This window comes from Sus scrofa, chromosome 13, assembly GCF_054392235.1.
Source record: "Sus scrofa isolate SSC_HxYL_T2T_F1_AM1 chromosome 13, Sscrofa_HxYL_maternal_Yorkshire_Landrace_v2.0, whole genome shotgun sequence".
Taxonomy (NCBI): Eukaryota; Metazoa; Chordata; class Mammalia; order Artiodactyla; family Suidae; genus Sus; species Sus scrofa.
Window position 1 is genome coordinate 165,366,028 of NC_139395.1, and position 20,335 is coordinate 165,386,362.

General features: G+C 35.3%; 1 protein-coding gene across 1 annotated transcript in view; it reads right to left on the reverse strand.

Annotated features, from left to right (window-relative positions):
- Positions 1-20,335, reverse strand: part of TRAT1 (T cell receptor associated transmembrane adaptor 1) — a 36,002-nt gene that overhangs the window by 5,924 nt on the left and 9,743 nt on the right. The window contains exons 2-5 of the mRNA XM_003358820.5: positions 17,598-17,705; positions 9,469-9,505; positions 3,118-3,179; positions 949-1,037 (exon numbers count right to left, since the gene is read on the reverse strand). Coding sequence (XP_003358868.1) covers positions 949-1,037; positions 3,118-3,179; positions 9,469-9,505; positions 17,598-17,705 — 296 coding nt within the window. The remainder of the gene's footprint in view (positions 1-948; positions 1,038-3,117; positions 3,180-9,468; positions 9,506-17,597; positions 17,706-20,335) is intronic.

Sequence of the window (20,335 nt, forward strand, 5' to 3'; positions counted from 1 at the left end):
ACTTAATTTCTGAGTCTCTAGGGTAAGTTTTTCATCTTTTGCAAACACCTGTCAAATAGGAATTAATCATGCTATTTCTCTCATAGGAATCTAAGAAGGTAATGCTTAGAAAGCACATAATACAAGTCCAACACATAACAACTGCATAGGAAATGCTGGCCCTGTGACTATTTCTAGGAAATACAAGAGGGCACATAATAAAAGGGACAAGATTGGGGAGGAGAGGGAAGAACGATTTCAACTAAAATTCATAATACTTCAGCCATATGTAGGCTAAGAACTGTGAACAGCAGTGCTACATCTGGGGAGGTTGAACTGATTGTGGCAGAAGTATAAACTACTTGTTTCTTCTTGGGTTTTTCTGTTTCTGGTTAGGCAATAGTCTTGTCTATTCTCACACAAGCTGTGTACAAAAATCTCTTGCCATAAGACCATAGCCATAAGATTTGTATTAAATTTATACTCATTTTCCTTGTAAAACAGAGGCATGGTCTTTTACAGCTAGTTAATTAATCTTTTCACTAAAGATCTCTCTCTCTCCCCATCCACCATAAATTCCTGACCTCTAGGTCTTCTGAACACTTTACATGTGTCAATTTTATGTTTATTTCTGTGATACATGTAATTTTTTCACTCTGAAAGGAAAAACTTAATTATTTAGGGAGAGAAATCTTGAAATCTATCATCTTTGTAAGTGTACACAATTTTGACCCTTTGAATGTGGCTCTGCACATTGTTTGTCTTTGAGTTTTTCTTTAGAGCTCAAGCTCTAGAATTTGACACCAATTCTGAATGCAAAATTTCTAACAGGCTGCTTCCGATGTTTATCAGAATGTGCTGCTTTTATGCTCTTAAAACATACAGCTTTGCTGTGGCCTAGGCTGAACTTGACCGTTGAAACAGAAAAACAAACAAAAAACCCTCAAAACAAAACAAAAAAAACCTTACCTGTGCAGGTGGGGTGTCTTCTTTCGGTTCGTTTACAGATCTCTCTGGTCGAGCTTTCATTTGTTCATAGCAGTTCTCATCCACTGGTTCTTGGGAGTTGAAAAGATAGAGATTTGCAAGGGAAAAATAAAAAATGCTGGCACAAATAAAAATACATGACCCAAACAACATTTAGCTATCAATGTGAAACCCTTGGGGATTGTTTGACTAGTTTTTTTTTTTGTGGCGATGCAAAGAAGTCAGGAGGCACAAACCGTTGTCTGAAGATCAGACTGTGGAGAGTTTGCTGCCCACAACATTAAAAATTAGACAAAAGACAGTCACTTGGGATAAGGACTAGATCACATTAATTTTTTCATACCATTGCAGGACATGACAGTTTCAATTTAAACTGCCATTTCAACATTATAGAGATCCCACAAGTTACAGGGTCACTTGTGTTCTTTTCTACATAAGCATGACTAAAAATGGTGCAGGTGGCATAAAGTACAGAGCACATATGTTGATGATTATGATTTGGTAATTTTTCTAATAAGATTTATTTAGAGGCATTTAAAATCCTACATCCTATTTTTGTAAAAGAGGATTTAATTATGTTTGTTGTCCCATAAATCAGTGACAGGACAGTTCAGCCAGGCTGTTTTGAGCGTCTGGGGTGTATAATGCTGGTCCTAGGTACTTGGAGTTTTTGTGCCCTGCCCACCAGCCAGCAGACATGCACTCATTTCATCCTGTGGGGATGTTTACTGGATCATCCATACCTTTATTCCCCCAGATACTCCCATTCAAAAGGGAGAGGAAGGAGAGTTAGTGACTTGTAGGATGGTGAGTAACCTGGCAGAAATGTGGATTGTACCAATTTGACCTCATAGAAGAAAAGATATATTTACTATAATACAAGGTACTTCATAGTCAATTCAGTCTCCTCGGAAAAGCAATGCAGAGAAATGGTCCATAGAACAGTGTTCTTCAAAGCATAGACCATGGAAAACATGCATAAGAGTCACTTGGGAGGTTTATTAAATAGCAGGTTCCTGAGCCCTGTCGTGCAACTACTAAAACATAACCCGTAGGAGTGACACCTGTGTTCATTAGACAGAGTGATTAAAGATGTCGTGGGCTTTGAGCCACCAGAATACATAAGAAATGAGGTCTTCAAATATCATAGGTGGTACAACAATTCTGCAAGGGGAAACAGGAGGGCAAATTATTTTTAATAGTCTATTCCCAAAAAATGGTTTCTAATTCTTCAGTATACAGAGCTTAGAGAACACTTTACAATGGGGGGAGACAAAAATTAAAAAAATTTAAAAAATTCTCATACAAATTCCATACTGTTTAGATATATAGAGATTCAGATAAATTTAGTCCCTTACTGGCTATGTCTGTGTCTGCAACTCAGAGATCAACAGGAGTTGAGCCCAAAGCCTCCCATGATGAGTTAGGTGAAGATCCTGAAGGGCAAGGATGGGGTTAAATACTAGAGCTGCCTTCACAGCTTCTCTCACAGAGTGCTGGGATCAGATCATAGCTCTTCGTTTTGAAGCATTTAGAAGCATTTTGTTTTTTGGGTGGTTGGGATATTTCAAGTAATAAGGGATGCTGGGAACTGAAGACTACTTGTTACAAAAGAACAAAAAAATGTATGAACCACTCATTGATGGTTTGGTGTTTCTCTTTCCCTGCTTGTCATCTATGTAACCTTAGGTTCTCTACCTTAAAAGAACTAGTTAAAACAAAGGAAACTAGAGACTATGTTTTTTGTTCCAGATTATTCATTATAGACTTGCTTTTGCATAGAGAGGATAAAGGACTGTTTCCCTGGGCCATTTTCTGTTCTAGAAATAGCTTTATTTCATAGAATTCTGTGTGTGTCAAAATTCATGGTAATAGATACTTCCGGTATTCTCATTACTGCTAGATGAAATGAAGAGGATATAGAAAAACAGGATGTTAATTTACACTGAATGTTGCAATGAGATTTACAATATGCAACTTTGGAAATATATACTAAATGATATGCTAAATATACTTGTATTTATGATTATCATTGGAATACCTAAACATGTGATTGTGACAAAAAAATAAGCTACCTCCAATTCTTTGTGGAATTAAGTGGAGGTAATTGATTTATAGATAAACTTAGTTTCTGGAAAAAATAAAACTTACCTGAGATCACGTTACCTAAGTTACCATAAATTGGTGTGTCTTCAAAATCATACTCATCTTCCCTATAATAAGGACAAACAATTTGCCTTATTAGAATGTACTTTACACATAATTCATAACTAATTCTTCAGCTAAATTAATATTGGGTAAACTATTGCATGTTCTTGTTCAGCCTCGACTACCCAAGGCAGATATGCAAGTGAGTGCAAGTGTATGTATGAATTTGAGAAGTTATGTTTTGGGCCTTCTTTCAGGAAACAATAATAGCAAATACTTGTTTAGCACTTACAGTGTTTGTCAGATTCTATTTGAAGTGCATTATATATATATATATACATATAAATATGTATATACATATATATACACATATATTCATTCATTTAATTCTCACAACAATCTGACCAGATAGGAACTATAGCATATTTCCACTTAATGGATAAGGATCTTGAGGCACAGATTAGTTATATAATTTGCTGAAAGTCACAAGACCAGTAGCTGACAGAGCTGGAATTAGAAGGTAGATTATCTGTGCTCTAAACTGTACATTTGTGCTTCTGTTTGCTTGCCATGAGTATCACTCCGAACAGATCCCTAACACCCTGTTTACTAATATTAACTGACAATGATGATTAAAAAATGAGACCAGAGAAATAGACTCAGCTTGACAGATGTGATAAAATGATTGATCACCTGTTATATCCAAACACCATGCTGTTTTACATATATTAATCAAAAACCCAGGGAAATTCTCATAAATATTAGTTCCCATTTTACAGATGAGAAGTCTGATATTCACAATGATTAACATATTTTCCCTAACCTTCTGTGTACTATCAACATGAATACCAATTGTAAAAGCTTTTCTTTATGCTAGTGTTCGTTCAACCCTCAGGACAACCCTATGAGAGGCTTTTTTTTTTTTTTTAAATCCCAATTGTGTACATAAGGAATTTACAATCTGTAGAGGTAAACTGCCAAAACAGAGAGACAGTAATTGGCAGTACTAAGATTGTAATGCAAATCTGATCCTAAAGCTCTGAATACTATTTGTTCTTGATGTTTGTTTAAATTTCCTTAAAGCCTCATCTGAATAATCCTATTAGGATTACAGTAGACAGATCTGTATTGTTATCAGACAGTGACAATGCCCCTGGTGACCAGCTTCCACAATAGCAGGCTGGGAACAGAAGAATGTTTCAGGCAGTGAGGATGGCATTTCGTATAACAGCAGCAACTGCTTTAACTTTGAGATTACACATCGTCTAGAGCTGAGAGGAAGTATACCAAAAGGAAAAAGAACGTGTATCTCAAGGCATAACACCTATATTACCCCCATGCTACTGAAAGAAGGCACAGTATATGTGAGTACTAAGCAGGTGTCCTAAAAAAAAAAAAAAAAAAAAAAAAAAAAAAATCAAATGATACTTGTATGAAATGATTTGAAAAGTCCAGCTGCTTATCTGATAGCAAAGAAATTAACCTGTAACTTTTCTTTCCCTTGGTAATTCACTACAACTTAATGTTGGGATGCAGAGTAGTCCCTGCTCATGGATTTTCCCTGGCTCTGCAGAGAATAGAATAGAAAAAGGTGAAGAATTTTTAATAAGAAAATCCATCCATTTTCCTAGCCCACATAGATAGAGATACAACCTGCAAATGATAAATCATGTACAAAAAATGAACATCATTTCATTCCCTATGAATGAAAATAAGATGTGATTTATAATGCAGTGCCCTGTGTCTACAGGCAGGTCTCAAATGATTAATCGTCTCAAATAAACTATTATAAAGAAGCAGTTGCCTAACCAACAAATTAGAAAGTATTATTTTTACTTGGCTAATACCAAATAACACCAGCCTATTGCAAATATTTAATAAACTTCAAGCACAAATGTTTGGCAGTGTTTTATGTTGAAGACTGATTACTATTAAAAATAAATGAATAAATAAGCCTAGAGGCCAGTGCACCTCGAAGTTTCAGGCCAGATCAGATTCTCCACTGTCTTCAACATGTCTAAAATGACCCTCTAACCAATTAACACATTTACTGACACTCTAAAATTTAAAATAATATTAATTGCATCTTTTCCTGGGTCCCAATTTTCTATTTTCACATATATTTCTCTAGTCTTTTTAAAAAAGTTTTTATTTATATTTTATTATGAAGTCCTTTAAAGAAAATTCCTCAAATGCTTTATTATCTAAGTAGATTAAATAATTCAATTTTTAAAAAATCATTACTTCTGCCTAGGTGATTTTGGACATAAATTCTCTGAGTTTTGATTTCCTTAACTTATAAATTAAGGATATTAAATTATATTTAATCCCCATTTTTTTTTCAGCTCTCAAATCCTGTGACATAAATGTAGGGTTCTAATATCCAAATAAAAACAAAAGACATTCTATAAAACTACTTTAAGGAGGTAGAAAGATTGAGGAAAGAGTAAGCACAGGGATCTATCAGAAGTTGGTTTTAGTGTTAACTTGATTTGCTTAATAGACATTTCTTTGAATAGGTATACTTAGGCTTCATCAGTGTATAAATGTTATTTAAAGCTATGAGAGAGGATGAAATTACTAATGGAATGAGAACAGACTTGTGGTTGCTGAGGGGGAGGGGGGAGGGAGTGGGATGGACTGGGAGTTTGGGGTTGGTAGATGCAAAATACTACATTTAGAATGGGTAAGCAATATAGTCCTATTGTATAGCACAGAGAACTATATCCAATCTCCTGGGATAGAACATGGGGGAAGATAATATGAGAAAAAGGAGATATATTGGCACAAAAATTGGTACCACAGCATAAATTGGTACAATATTGCAAATCAATTATACTTTTAAAAAAATGTTAAAGAACAATTAGAGAAGGGGTTCACTAGATGAGCCCTGGACACTCTATTGTCTTATCATTCAGGAACAAGCAAGAAGGAGCTGCTGGTAATTGAGGAGGAAAACCAAAAGAGGGTGTTCCAGAGCCTGGAGAAGTACAAAGTGATAGATATATAGACCCTTGGTCCAGGAAAGAAGTGTAAACCCCAGCAATTTTTGTGTGGCTAGGTTTAGTATGCTTAGGGTTAACCTAAGAACCAGTAGTGTTTCCTAAGGGGAAATGTTAACGGACTCTATCACTGGTATCTAACAATGGTGTCTAATATTAAATTATGATTCTCTTGATTAGTGTTCAAATGCCCTTCTAATAATGTCCACTTTTTTGTAAAGTCAATTAAACACAGGAGCTTATATTGGCAGTGCTTTGGAGCATTTAAAAAGAAGAGTCTTGGGAATTCCCTCATGGCCTGGTGATTAAGGATTTGGCATTGTCACTGCTGTGGCTTGGTTTCTCTGCCTGGACTGGGAACAACCATGTGCTATGGGCACAGCCAAAAAAAAAAAAAAAAAAAAATTTTTTTTTTTTTCAAAGTTTAGGGGAAAGGAGACAGAAACCGGAAAGATTTGCCAGCATGAAGAATTCTAAAAAGATGGGGAAAGAATCTTAGAGCAGTGACACAGAGCTGGCAGGTAGGGGAGGGAAAGGTCAATAAAGACTAGGATTTTTGGAATCTATAAGTACATTTGGGGGAATTGCCAAAAATACTTAGGAAGGGGACTAGATTTCTACATTCATACAGAGTTGGAGCTTGGATTGTGGTAACTTGTACATTAAAACAAACAGAAGGCTGGAAAATGTGGAGATACTTTGGTTCAAGTGAGGCAGTGGCCCCACTGAGGGCTTCATCTGCCTGTCTACTTGGAAGTCTGAGACGCCAGGGGAGGCTCCTCAGGAGTTCTATTGTCATCAGAACACTCAACCTGAAGAACAGGTGAAAGGGACAATTGAGAATAAAAGTCTTTTCCAGGGTACCAAGTTAGCACATTTAGCAAAGAGGAGGGGAGTGAAGGGTCTCCCCCAGCCTGCTGAGCTTTAGAAGTCCAAGAAATCATCTCGAGATGTTTGTGATAAAAGCACCTTCCAGTGCCACCCAGGAGAAGACCACGCAAAAGCTGCTGGGAATTTGTCCTAAGTTCCTGAGAGAGACTCTGAAAACTGAGGAGCTAAAAGAAGCTTAAGATAAATCTGAACTGCTTTCCTAAATTATCAGAACTGCTTTCCTAACTTTGGGGATGAATATCATTCAAATGAGTGGGAATTTTCTTAGACTATAATTTTTATGTAATAAAGCAGCCAGCTTTTTAAATCAACTCCCTCTGTAGGTACAGTATTATAATCCATATTTTTCAGATGACAAAATTCAACTTCAGGGATGTTCACTTTCCAAAGGTTACAAACTTAATAATTGCAAGAGTTTGAATAAAATCCAGAAGTGTCTGGATCTCAAGCCCATGATATTCTCACTGCCTTATCCTCTTAACACAGATCAAAAGACAAGACTTGTGTAGAATTACATTTAAAGGAAAGAATGAAGTGACGCAGGGGTAAATACCAGGAAGTGTATATTTAACTCTCTATTAGACATAGAAGCTATGCTGTCCTTAAAGTGATCATGTTACTGACTTACTAAAAGCAGGAAAGGCAGAAATCTGTGGAAGCAAGAAGATGAGAGAAGGAAATTTATTTCCCTTCCAGCACAGCTTCCCACCTAAACCAGCGTTGAGTAGGGGCGGGGAGACTGTGCAGCAGGTAACCCAGTGTGATGGAAGCTTGCCTCCCTCCTATCTGGCCTCAAACCATCTAAGAACCAAAGAAGCATCCATAATTCTACCCCACCTAAGAAAGACAGCCCTTGTTTACAATTGCTGTTTTAATGTTTATATCTTAATGGCTAGGGACAGTTCATTTGTTTCTTTCTTCCTGAAGCCTCCATGCTCTCCTATAAGGTTTTGGCTCCCAAACTACATAATCAGAGAAATAGATAAGCTGTGTAGTACATTCACAAACTTGTGAATTAATATGCCAACCACTTTTTATAGATACAATCTGCATTGTATATTCAAATTATGCCTAAATGGAGATTTATTATAATAGATAATAGATTATTAAATTCTTGAGGGAAGGATCTGTATCTTTTCATCTTATAACTCTATTGTCTAACAAATGCTTATTTGTTAAATGAATATTTATTGAATGACTGAATGTTATGAAAGAACCAGCCTCTTTTCTGAATTTTCCCCATAGCTAAGAGCTGGCTTGCTTTGAGATGAGTATTTTACCAATTTTCTTTTCTAATTCTTCTCCTCCTAACCCCAAAACCACCAACCCCGTCTTTGACAGAATGACCATCCCACAAGATTTTCTATCACATTGCATCTTAACTGTCTTTCAAGTGACAAGCATCCAAACAATCATCAAACTAAATTCTATATAGTTATTAAGATTCTTTTTGTTATATTTTTATTATAATCAAATCAGCAAATTGCTCTTGATATGACCTATGACTTAAAAATTATCTCACAATAACATCCCATGTTAAAAATAGTCATAAAAATAGAGATGTTCTTATTTGTGTGGGTCTGCCTGCAGCCCAGATCCTGAATCTTCCAGAGATATTGCCACATGGAGAAGACTTTTGTTAAAGGGATGATAAAAAGCTTACAGTCTTATCCTGTCCAGCGAGAAAGCTCTGTGTTTTTGAAAGACATTTTCAGCCTTTCTGACTACCATTTTGAAAAGGTCTTGAAGGGTCCCCTAGGAAATTCTCTATATTTAGATTTTTCTTTTGATCCTAAAAGAGAAATTTCTAAACCAATGACACATTTGGGTCAGAATATACTATCCAAGAAAATGAAGCTTCTTTACTATGATTTGTACCATAAACTTTCATTTTAAAAAGTATCACATTATACAAATTTATTTGCAGCTTGCCTAATATGTATAAGAGAATAAAGTATATCTATAACTGTATACCACTTTAGAGTTATTTGTCGCATTTCCCTATCAATTGCCAACACCTTTAAAAACAGCATAGCACAAAGCATCCTTGTCTGTCTCGATGCATACATATCTTAAATTTATGTTATTGTCCGATTTCTTTCCACTCTGAAATTCTTAAGAGGCACACAATTCTATATATAATTAGACCACATTCTTACAGTCTGAATTGAATCATAATCTAGGGTATCTCTTCCTAAAATTGGTGAGGATTCTGTAGATAATAATTTGGAATCTCATTTTATTCCTTATACAGCTCTCTCATTGACTCAGAATGAGTAACGAGGGCAGATAATAATGTTATAACTACTCATCTTCAGATGGAAGTAAAAGTAATTAAAATTCACTTTTAATTGTATTTTAACCCAAGTGAAACATTCTTGAGCCAAATCTATAAGCAATAGAACATTAATGTTTTCCTTATTACTTGGCAATCATAATCTCTGACTCATTTTCTACATACCTGGGAATGTAGTCATCGGAGTACAAGTATACTTTATCTGAAAGATATTCAAAGTAAACAGATTAAAAGAAATTTTGACATACATGTGTCCTGAGCATGTTCTGAGAGGAGCTGAGCCTCAATGTCAGTTAACATCTTTAGTAAAGCCACTTGGCCACCACTGTGTGACCTAGGGATAAAGATTTTCTCTGATTTGGGCCAATCATGTTCTCTTAGCAATCTGCAATGGAAAGAGTGCAGCGTGGAAGTGACATAGAGCCCAGATATGTGGCTATTTTATGCAGGGAAAACACCAAGCTGAGTACCCTGGAACCTCTGTCCCTGTGGTTTTTTTGGTGGTTCCAGTCCATTGTAGGCATGACTGTACTTTCTGCCTTTGGGTTCCACACAATACCTCTGCTTCCTTCTGACAAATTTAACCTTTTTGCCCTTGCTAGTTTGAGTAAGCTTTTCTTCCTTGCCCCCCAGAAAAGTTCCTAGAAGATGCTTCTATTTATTATCTATCTATCTGTCTAATTCTGAAGTGTCCATTAACATTTATTGGCATGTGACAATAATATAAAAGAAGTGTTCAGGAAGTTCCTCTGGTTGTGATTCCATTTCATTCACATGGTGCCAACAGAGAGGTAAGGAGAGCTAAAGAGTCTAGGGAGAAGAAATTCAGAAAAAATTGAGGACAATCTCCAAACATTAATCAAAACAGTAGAATGGCTTTTAATGAAACAGTGTGCTGGCTCACAAAAACAAGACTAACCAGAGATTTGATGTAAGATCATAAAATCATGAAAAATTACATACCAACTCTCAGAAAATATCCACTTGCAACCCTGGAGGTAGTAGTTCAAAGGCAAATGAAAGGATGTATTCTTCTTTCAAATTAAATACATGTATTCAAAATTTGGAAAGAAAGTTTCAAGAAGTTTTTTTAGAAAGGTAATAGACATAATGAATAACTGAGGGAAATTGTGAGTTCAGAGTTCAGTTTTAATAATTAACATCAAAGTTATGAAGTCTGGTAATCTGTTAATTTTCTTTGATATTGAACTGGATGGATGTATATAGTATGATATTTATTATATTTTGATTGCATGTTATTTAACCTGACATTAAATAAAAGCCAAAATCTTGCAAATGCTAGCATGTGAGAGTGAATTTCAGTATTACCTAGGTCTTTGAGTCATTATCAGCAACAATCAAATGGTTTTACAACAGCAATCAAATGGTGATCTTTCAGTTTAATATATGAAAAACAGTGTGTGTTGGTAAGAAACTAATAAAAACATTTTCAGATAATTGAGCAAGTCACCAAACTACAAGGATTATTTTTAGTTAGATTTATGTGCAACAAAGTTGAGTTATTCTCCATAGAGTTTAACTCACAGAGAAGCATTATTGAAACAAATTATTAAAATCATTACATTGGAGGACAAAGTGGACATGTCACATGTCAATGTATTTGGAAGAATTTTGTGCAAGACTAGATACAGGAAGTTTTGGCAGAGCACAAACAGCAAGCAGCTATGGCACCAAAAGCGATAAATGTAATCCATTTGGGATCTATCAAAAATACCCTTCCAATAGCCCAGAGGAAATGTCTTACCATGGCTGCATCTAAAAGATGCAGCTGTTTTCAAGTACCTTCAGATTAGTCTTGAGAAGTTGCACAGTAGGCACAAGTTAATGGAAGCCCCTCAAAGTTAGAAAGCTTGAGAAATGTAAATAATATCAATAAGCAGAGGGACAGAAATTAGAAACATTCAGAGACATAGAAAACAAATTTGTGGTTACCCAAGGGGAAAGGGGTGGAAGAGGTATAAATTAGGAGTTTAGGATTAGCAGATATAAACTACTGTATATAAAATATATAAACAAAAATGTCTTATTGTATAGCACAAGGAACTATACCCAATACCCTGTAATGAACCAAAATGGAAAAGAACATGAAAGAGAATATATATATATATATATATATACATACACATATATATGTATACACACACACACATACTGAATCATTTTGCTGTATACTGGAAACAGCATTATAAATTGGCTATATGTCAATTTTTAAAAAATAGTTAATATAGACTAGAAAATTATAAATTAGAAAATATAAAACTGTGTTGATTTCTTTTTACATGAAGGGTATGTTTACATTCGAGTCATTATTATCAGATTTGTCTAGAATTAAAGTGCATACACAATAATTTAGTCAACATGCAGCCTGATGTATAAAGGGCCAAATTCAGGTTTAAGAACTGGAAGGCACTGGATTTGGATACCAGCTCTTCAGTGCATTTCATTGCAAATGAACATGCAAATCACTGTAAAATTCTGATTCTTAGTTTTTAAAGTAGGGTTAATAATACCTATGTCATGGAGCAGATATGGAAGATAAGCGAAGTAATTTATGTAAAAATATTTTAGAAAATGAAAAAGTTGGTTATTAATATTATACATTCTAAATCTATATCCTATAACAAGCCACATTTAATTGTGCTGATTTGAATTGGGAAGTTTCTTCATTAAATGGATTAGCCAAAAACTAGCTAATATAATTAAGATGCTATTTTTAAAAATACAAGATTTATAACAAAGTTAGATTTGAAAAAAAAAAAAACCAAATATCATCTCTGGCAGGAGGATTGCCACCAGCTGGGTAGTAAATTAAAAGATTAAAAAATAAACAAAAGATAGTTACAGTCTTTATAAGAAAAAAATAGACATGGAGTAAAAATGTTTTTTCGAAATACACTGATATTTCTTAAAGATAATGTGGATTTTCCAACTGGAGATGCTTGGAGTGTGAATGATGGTGCCTGGAAAATATACTGCTGTAATATGTAAAAGGAGAGCTCTACAGCAAAATGAGGTATTAGCAGCAGAGAAAAGCAAAAAGAAAAAATAATTTAGATCAAAAAAACTTTGTGTGAAAAAGGAAAGCTAAACAGCTATATAAAGGATACAATATAATGTTATGCTTAGATGGAAAGAAAGGGAACTAAAACAATATGAAGAAGAAGAAGAAAATAAGTGATGGGTAAATACATTATACACTGAACTGACTATATTGAAGAAGCAGCCCGAAAGGGAACTTTAAAGTTCAAGGCCACTACATATTACTATTTTTAGAGTTTAATTGTATAATCTGGAGTTTGACGATCAGTATTTGTGTGGTTTTAGTTTTACAACAGTTACTATAACAAGTGTGATAGAATATGATCTCTTTAAATAGGGGCATAGCATTCAAAGTGTACAAGTTATAGGAAAGGAGAAAGCCCAGCCAGCTCAGGCTCTTGAAAAGAGTTTGCTCTGTCATGACAACTTATAAGTTAATTTAAAAGTAAATGGTATGATTTAAAAGGTATGTAAATATTTCACTTTATTTAATAAAACAAAACAGTTTTTATTTTACCATAAGGCAGTTATGTTTGCAAGACTCTGTGTGAGAAAAGCTGGATGAGTTTTCATAATCCTCTCCTGTGATTCAGATATAAACACTGTGGTCAGGCTCATGGTTGAGACGGTGGGAGCTAACATTTGCTTTTATGTTTTCCTCTTTATAGTGTTTACCCTTCCATGGGCAATACATAACAAGAAACAAGAGCACATGGCTTAAATTCTGTAATACAAATTTTATGATACATTTTTTAATGTGAAAATGTGAAATATGTGCCATAATTTTCTAGCAAATAGGAGATACACTGATAGGACTTTGATGTATGAGCAAACCATACAGTTGTTTATCCTTCTCAAAACAGAAGAAAAGTTGGATAAAGAATACTTTGGGGATTTATAGGAGGAAAAGGCAAATGCATTCCTATCAGAAAAAGAAATAAATGTAATCTTCCTAAAGAACAGATTTGGACAAAGAATCACATAAAATTGAAAGATTTATTTTGGGGGAAGGGAGAACTCCATTTCAAAGCTTCTACCCAGCTCTGCTACAGAAAACATCAAGGAGAGGCTTATCTTGTCTATCTGATTGAATGTGTAGATACTGCATTGTTGCTGGAATAGAGATTTTCTTTTTTAAGCTATTTAATACACCAGCAAAATTTATTTACTGACTGTTTGCCAGGGTGGAGTCATATCTTACAAGTTTCTTAGCCACAAAGAATAGCACAAAGATGTAGAAATAAAAAGTTATAGGCCAGATGTAGGGGCACTGTGTACACAGAGCAAGGGACAGAAAAGCTGGCTAATATGATGGAATCTCTTCTAGTCTGTCTGTTCCAAGGAAACAAAAAAGGGAGGAGACTTCTGGAGGAGTGAAAAGGAGTCAGTTTGCAGAACTAATCCCAAATCCACTTGGAATCTCTGGGTGAGAAAGAAAGACAGAGCTGTTTGTTCATATGGAATAGAAAGGAAGGCAGTCATAATATTTGAAGGGTTGGGAATGGACTGTAGCGAGAAAAGGGGGGGGGGGCAAAATAAGAACAAAGGGCATTCTTTTGGCATCAATGAACATTGATCCAAGACTAATGTTAGATTTGCATACCTATAAAACACAAGACCTAATGAATAAAGATTGGGTAAATTTTCAGTCCTTTTTTTTTGTTTGTTTTCCTGGACCTATGAGGACAGGGGTGAGCCTACCCATGATCCAACTCAAACCTTGGTGGTAGTAGGTGGTACCATAATTCCTAGCAGATTGCAGATGTTAGGGATTGTGGGGGGCAGCAGGGTAGGGAAAAGAGGGTGTTCTAAAAGAAGTGGAGGGTATGCATGAGGGTGTGAGGTAACACCCCTATCCTTATACTTGACCCAGTGCTGAAACTGGTGACTTCCTTGCTGGACAGTGTTATCCTGTCTGGAGTAGTCAGAGACTGCTGGACCTGGCTCAGAGCTGGGGGAGGATGTAGTGTCTTTGGCTGGTGGGAGAAATGGGGCTTCAGCATCAGGGATATGTGGAAGGAGCTGGGGCATGCCTCTGTTCCCCTCTCTCTAGGTGTCTGTCCCCAGGGTCTCTGTCTTTTTCACCATCCTTCGGAAGGGAGAGGCAGGACTCTGCTGCAGGGCAACACACAAGGTTCATATGCATCTGTAGGGCATAAGATAGATCACTATGAAGGAGCTGGTGTGGGTACAGAGGAGGGATGCTTCAAGAAGTCTTTAGCTATTTTCTGCTCAAATAAAATAAATTGAGATAGGCTAATGTTTAGAACTTATTCCATGGAAGCCTACAGAGAACTCTCTAAAACAAACCTGTGTGTGACTTGAACAAAACCATTACTGCTAAACTTCAGGTTATTATACAGATATGTTAAATAATAAAAAGATGGCACAGGAAGTGGAATGAGAGCTGGAGAGGACTTAGGGACAGTGGGAGGGATGAAGAAGCCAGAAAGACTAATGTCCACTGAAATAACAGACATTCAAATCAAATGAGATTGGAGCTATAGTCAACTTTTAACAAATCTCTGTGGAAGGAGGGAAGGAAGGAAGCACCAGGGTCACCGGGAATGGTGGTGTGGGCTACACCCTGTCCAGGACCCCCCTCCTAAATACTGGCACTGTGCTAAGTATTATACTTCTTACAAGGACTCTATAGTCTAGAAAGTATGTTCCACTATTTTTTAGGTAAGAAAACTGAAACTTAAGAGATTTTACTTGGACAAGATCTCCCAGGTAAATATTGAGATATTGTAGTTCAAGACAGCTTGGTTTCAAAAGCTGTGATTTTAAAAACAATTGAGGAAACTGAAATTGATTTTTTAAAAGTACAACGATAAATATATTTCACAAATTCCTGTTTTTTTTTTTTCAAATGTCCCGTCCCACTTTGCTGATTTTAGGTAATAGTGTCAGTATAGCATGCCTGAGGTGGTAAGGGAATGTACAATTAAAAACAAACAAAAAAAATCTGTCTTAAAAAGAAATCCTGCTTACTATTTTTTAACAGTGGTCAACTAACCATCACAGACAGCTCCTGTGAATTTGTATGGTAGCAAACTGGTATGAACAATTGCTCAAAGGAGTTTATATGGTAGCAAAATGGTATGAATATAGATAAATTCTAATATACAAACTACCCAAAATTGAGAATTGGAAAACCTGTTCACACTGTAGTGTAAGACTAGCACAGTCAAACACTTCTGGGGCAGAAGTGATAAACACATCAGTAAACTTAGACCAATCCTGATCCTGATCACACTGATAAAAAGTGACTCCGAATATTCATATTCACCACAATTCAGTGCAATCATAGGGCTGAAGAGAAAGCCTATTTAGGTTGAAAGTAAATAGGTCAAATTTGCTGAAGTTTAAGTTAGACACTTAGGTTCAGTTAACACATGAACCCACTTGTCCCCTACCCCCACCCAAATCTCCAGAGGATTTCAGCCAGAATCAATGAAGTACTCATTCAGATAATTATTCTTGCCCTGGTTCCTACCTTATTTCACTTTTAAAACCCTCAATTTGCCTTTTTCTAATTTAGGTGACAATATTATCTGCATTCATAAAATACTTTAATAAAGAAATTAAAAAGATAGCCCTCAAGCTGTGGTATAAAGAAATGTGGTACTCTTAGCTTTTTTCTTTCTATAAAATAAGGAAACTGTTTAGAAGATATCTGATGATGGCTCATTCGTGCACTGACATATATTATTAGTCTGAAAAAATATTTGACTTAAAAAACTATTGGGATGGACTGGGAGTCTGGGGTTAATAGATGCAAACTATTGCATTTGGAGTGGATAAGCAATGAGATCCTGCTGTATAGCACAGGGAACTATATCCAGTCACTTGTGATGGAACATGGTGGAGGATAATGGGAGAAAAAGAATATATCGGGTCACTTTGCTATATAGTAGAATTTGAAAGAATGCTAAATCAACTATAATGGAAAAAACAAAAATTATAAAAAATACTGAAAATATTGCCAATAAAAATGTGTTGCTTACCTAAGATTTCATCTTAGGCATAGAAATGATAATAATAGAGACCCTAAAAGTATGTTGGGTCTCTGGTTGAGAACATTTGGTCAACAATGTAAAAGTATCACATGCTGGTGGAAACTGTTTTAAACAGATAATTAGAAAAACTGAACACTTATCCTTGATTTTGGTATTGAATAAATGTGTGACCTCAGCCATGTCATTTCATTTTCTGGTGCCTCTCATCTTTTTTTTTTTTCAATCTGCATGACAATAATACCTTCATATTTTATATTGACATTATCAACACAAGGAGACACTTTTAAGAGGATCAAGGGCTCTCCCTGGAATCTGATCATTGTTCTAAATTGGCTTCATGCACTTTTTCTTGGATACATGTATCTAACTTAGTTTTGTTAACTTTGCTTTATTTATTTCCATCTGTTTAAAGAAAATGTATTTACCACTTAAATGTCCTGCCCCCAATTGCATTTTGATTCTAGGATATTAATATCACTTTGAGAAACAGCTGAACTTTCATTCTGCCATCCACACATCCATGTATTCAGCACACATACCTAAGTTGACTTGCCTACAGCGTGCAGTTATTGTGTCACTTGCTGGGTATCACACTATTTCAATCATGGCATGAGAGGGAGAAAGCCACATGGTTTTTTCACTCCTGAGCTATCTACCTTATTGAAGAAAAAAGCTGATGGTGGTAGGTCTCTTCTTCTGCCCTCCTAGACTCTGGAAATGTGGGATAACAAACTATAGCTCATTCTATTGCTTTTCCAGTTCCCTTCTGATCCCAACTGAACCTGCTGTACTGTAGAGGCCCTAACTGATGCTGAGATGTTTGAGTAGACTTGAGTGAAACCTGAAAGAGCTAGTCATCACTTTTCTCATTCTACCAGAAAGAACCTTCATGGATGCTCCAGAATAGGCTATAATTTCATGAGCTGTTCAACTGGAGGAGTAAGATGGAAAAATACATTTTACCAGGATAATACCTTCCTACCCTATACCCTCTAGTAGAGAGCTAAAATTGAGTCTGTTTACATTTCTAACATGATTGTATTCTTAAATTAAGAGAACCCTCAGGGTGAAAAAATGCATCAAATAGATTTTCTACAGATAAAAATATCCTATTGAAGAATATTGCATGAAATTGTATTTTTCTCTAGGTTTCCCAGTGACTCAATCTCTGTTTAAGCAGGTATCATATGGCTGATTCTCAAAATGTCTTACCTCGGCGCTGCTTTTCCACATAGTGCGAAATGTTGAAGATCAGCGATATAGTCAAAGCTAAACCCAAGAAGGCTAGAATTGCCCAGACATAAAACTGGCATCCATTTTCTGCAAACAAAAGCAACACACACACTTAATATAGTAGCTGTTTACTCATTTTAACTGAGTGTTCCCACAATTAAAACCACTGTCTTTATTCAGAATGAAGGACAAATCCTCTGTCAAGAAATTAATTAGCATTGACAGCCAAAGGCTTTTTATCAGACTTCAAAATGGGTATTAAAAATTCAGCCTGGATTAAAGGAAGCAAGTTACCCAGATGCTAACTGATGATGAAATTGAAGTCATTTTTACTCTAGCTACTAAAATTTGACAACTGGTGACTGCTTATAAAAAATTCCATTCAAAATCAAGAGCTTCCAAATTATGCAGAATCACAATTGGCTATACTCTCCCCCGTTTTTTAATCCTCAGTCCATAGTCATGCCTGCTTACATTATTTATGGAGAATCCTTTACTAACTTATATTAATCCCCGTACTACAGGACACTGTGTGTTGGAATAAAACGATTCTAGAATCATAGAAATCCAATTTTGTCAGGACTGCTCATAAGCAGTTCTCTCATACTATTTAGAGCCCCATGAACAAATAATAGAGAGTTGATTATGCTTCTACTTCCCCTCCATGAGGGACTCTTTTTTCATTCCTGAGCTGTAGAGGGGATTTTGTGGAATATTGCCTGTCAGTTGTCCTTGATTATTTATGGCTATCTTTACTCATACATACATGACTACTAACATAATTAGCCTAATTACAAATATATTTATAAATATATTATAAAACATAAATGAGATATATTTACATACATATGTAAAATTCAGCTAATTTTCTTAGTAGCTACATACCCATGTGAGTGCTGACCCCAGAGAAATAACTTGTGATTCTATAATAATATATATTTATGATTTCAATCAGTATCAATTAGATATCTTTTCTGTGCCAGGAACTGTGCCCTATAATAGCGAATTAAGACAAGAAAACAGAATCTTTGCCCTCAAGGAACTCTCTATTTGGTTGGGACCTGAATATGTAAACACATAATTAGAAATGCAATGTGATAACAGCTATAATAGAGATTGTCTCTTCACAGTCCCAATTCGCTCTCTCTCTCTGACTCTATGGAACATTTTAGGCCCTTTCAAAGAAATCCAAACACCACAACATTAAACAAAATAAACAGAACAGGCAAAACTTTAATAGGAGGGAAATAAGTTTAATTTCTGTAGCCTATCTTTCAACCATCAAATAAAGACTCCATAAAGTCAGATGTTCTTTGTATTTCTCTATTTCACTTATTTTCTGTATCTCGAATTTGACATTTGAGTTGTTAAATGTTTTCTTTGAATTATTGATAGTGCAATGGTTGTTTAGCTGCTTTCTGTGTATTTGGGGGGCTTTATTTATTTATTGGGACTCTTTATTCTTAAATGAGCATAGTTAGGCATAGAAGTGATTAAGTATATAAAATATATTTGGATTTATGATGTACATATATATCTATGCACATAATTTGCGTATCACTTATTTATCTATACATTGCTTTTTTTGACCTAGTCTGTTGCTCTTTTAACACCAGAAACTGTCTATTAATATCTGCTACCTCTTTAATTTTGTACCATGTAGTCAGATGTTCAAAACACTGTAAGCTTCACAGAGAATAGGACCATTTCTGCCTTCTACTCTGTGCCAGACTTATAGTCCAGTGTTTATAAAAATTTTTTAAGAAATAATAAATGGGAAAAATTAACTGATAATGACAGTGTATATGTGGTTCTATTTTCTTTAAGGGGATTTCTGTATTTCATAAAGTATAAGAAAACAGAGAAGGAGTTCCTGTCATGGCGCAGTGGTTAACGAATCCGACTAGGAACCATGAGGTTGCGGGTTCGGTCCCTGCCCTTGCTCAGTGGGTTAACGATCCGGCGTTGCCGTGAGCTGTGGTGTAGGTTGCAGACGCAGCTCGGATCCCGCGTTGCTGTGGCTCTGGCGTAGGCCTGTGGCTACAGCCCCAATTAGACCCCTAGCCTGGGAACCTCCATATGCCGTGGGAGCGGCCCAAGAAATAGCAAAAAGACAATAAAATAAAATAAAATGTGTGAAGAAAAAAAAAAACAACAGAAGACTTGAATAGTCTTTTATTTTCTTCAATAGAGCTACCAATTAATTTGGTTAAAAACACTAAGATTTTAAGATTTGGAGGAACCTAATTTACTCATCATCAACATAATCCCATAAATATGTATAGAATTCTATGAAGCAATAATTAGCTATTTTAAATATACTAGAAATTCTAGTTATTTTGATACTGCATGTATTTTTAGAATTATTTTATTCATATCTAATTTTTTATTAAAAAACAAATGCCTGCTGAGTATACATTTTAAAAATTCCAACAATATCAAAATATAGAAGAATATTTAAGGTCCTCTGTTGAAACATAAATGGGACACTAAGTTTACATTGTCTTCTTTTAAAAAAATTGCCAGTGTGTTTGGAGGAATTTTATCATATTAGCATGTTATTTTTAGTGTTTGCATAACAATTTCATAGTGTTGCTATAACATAATTTGTATACCCATTTCTCTAAGAGAGACATTCTGATTTTTTAAAAACATTTCTTTTATTTATTTATTTTTTTGTCTTTGTGCCTTTTCTAGGGCCCCTCCTGCAGCATATG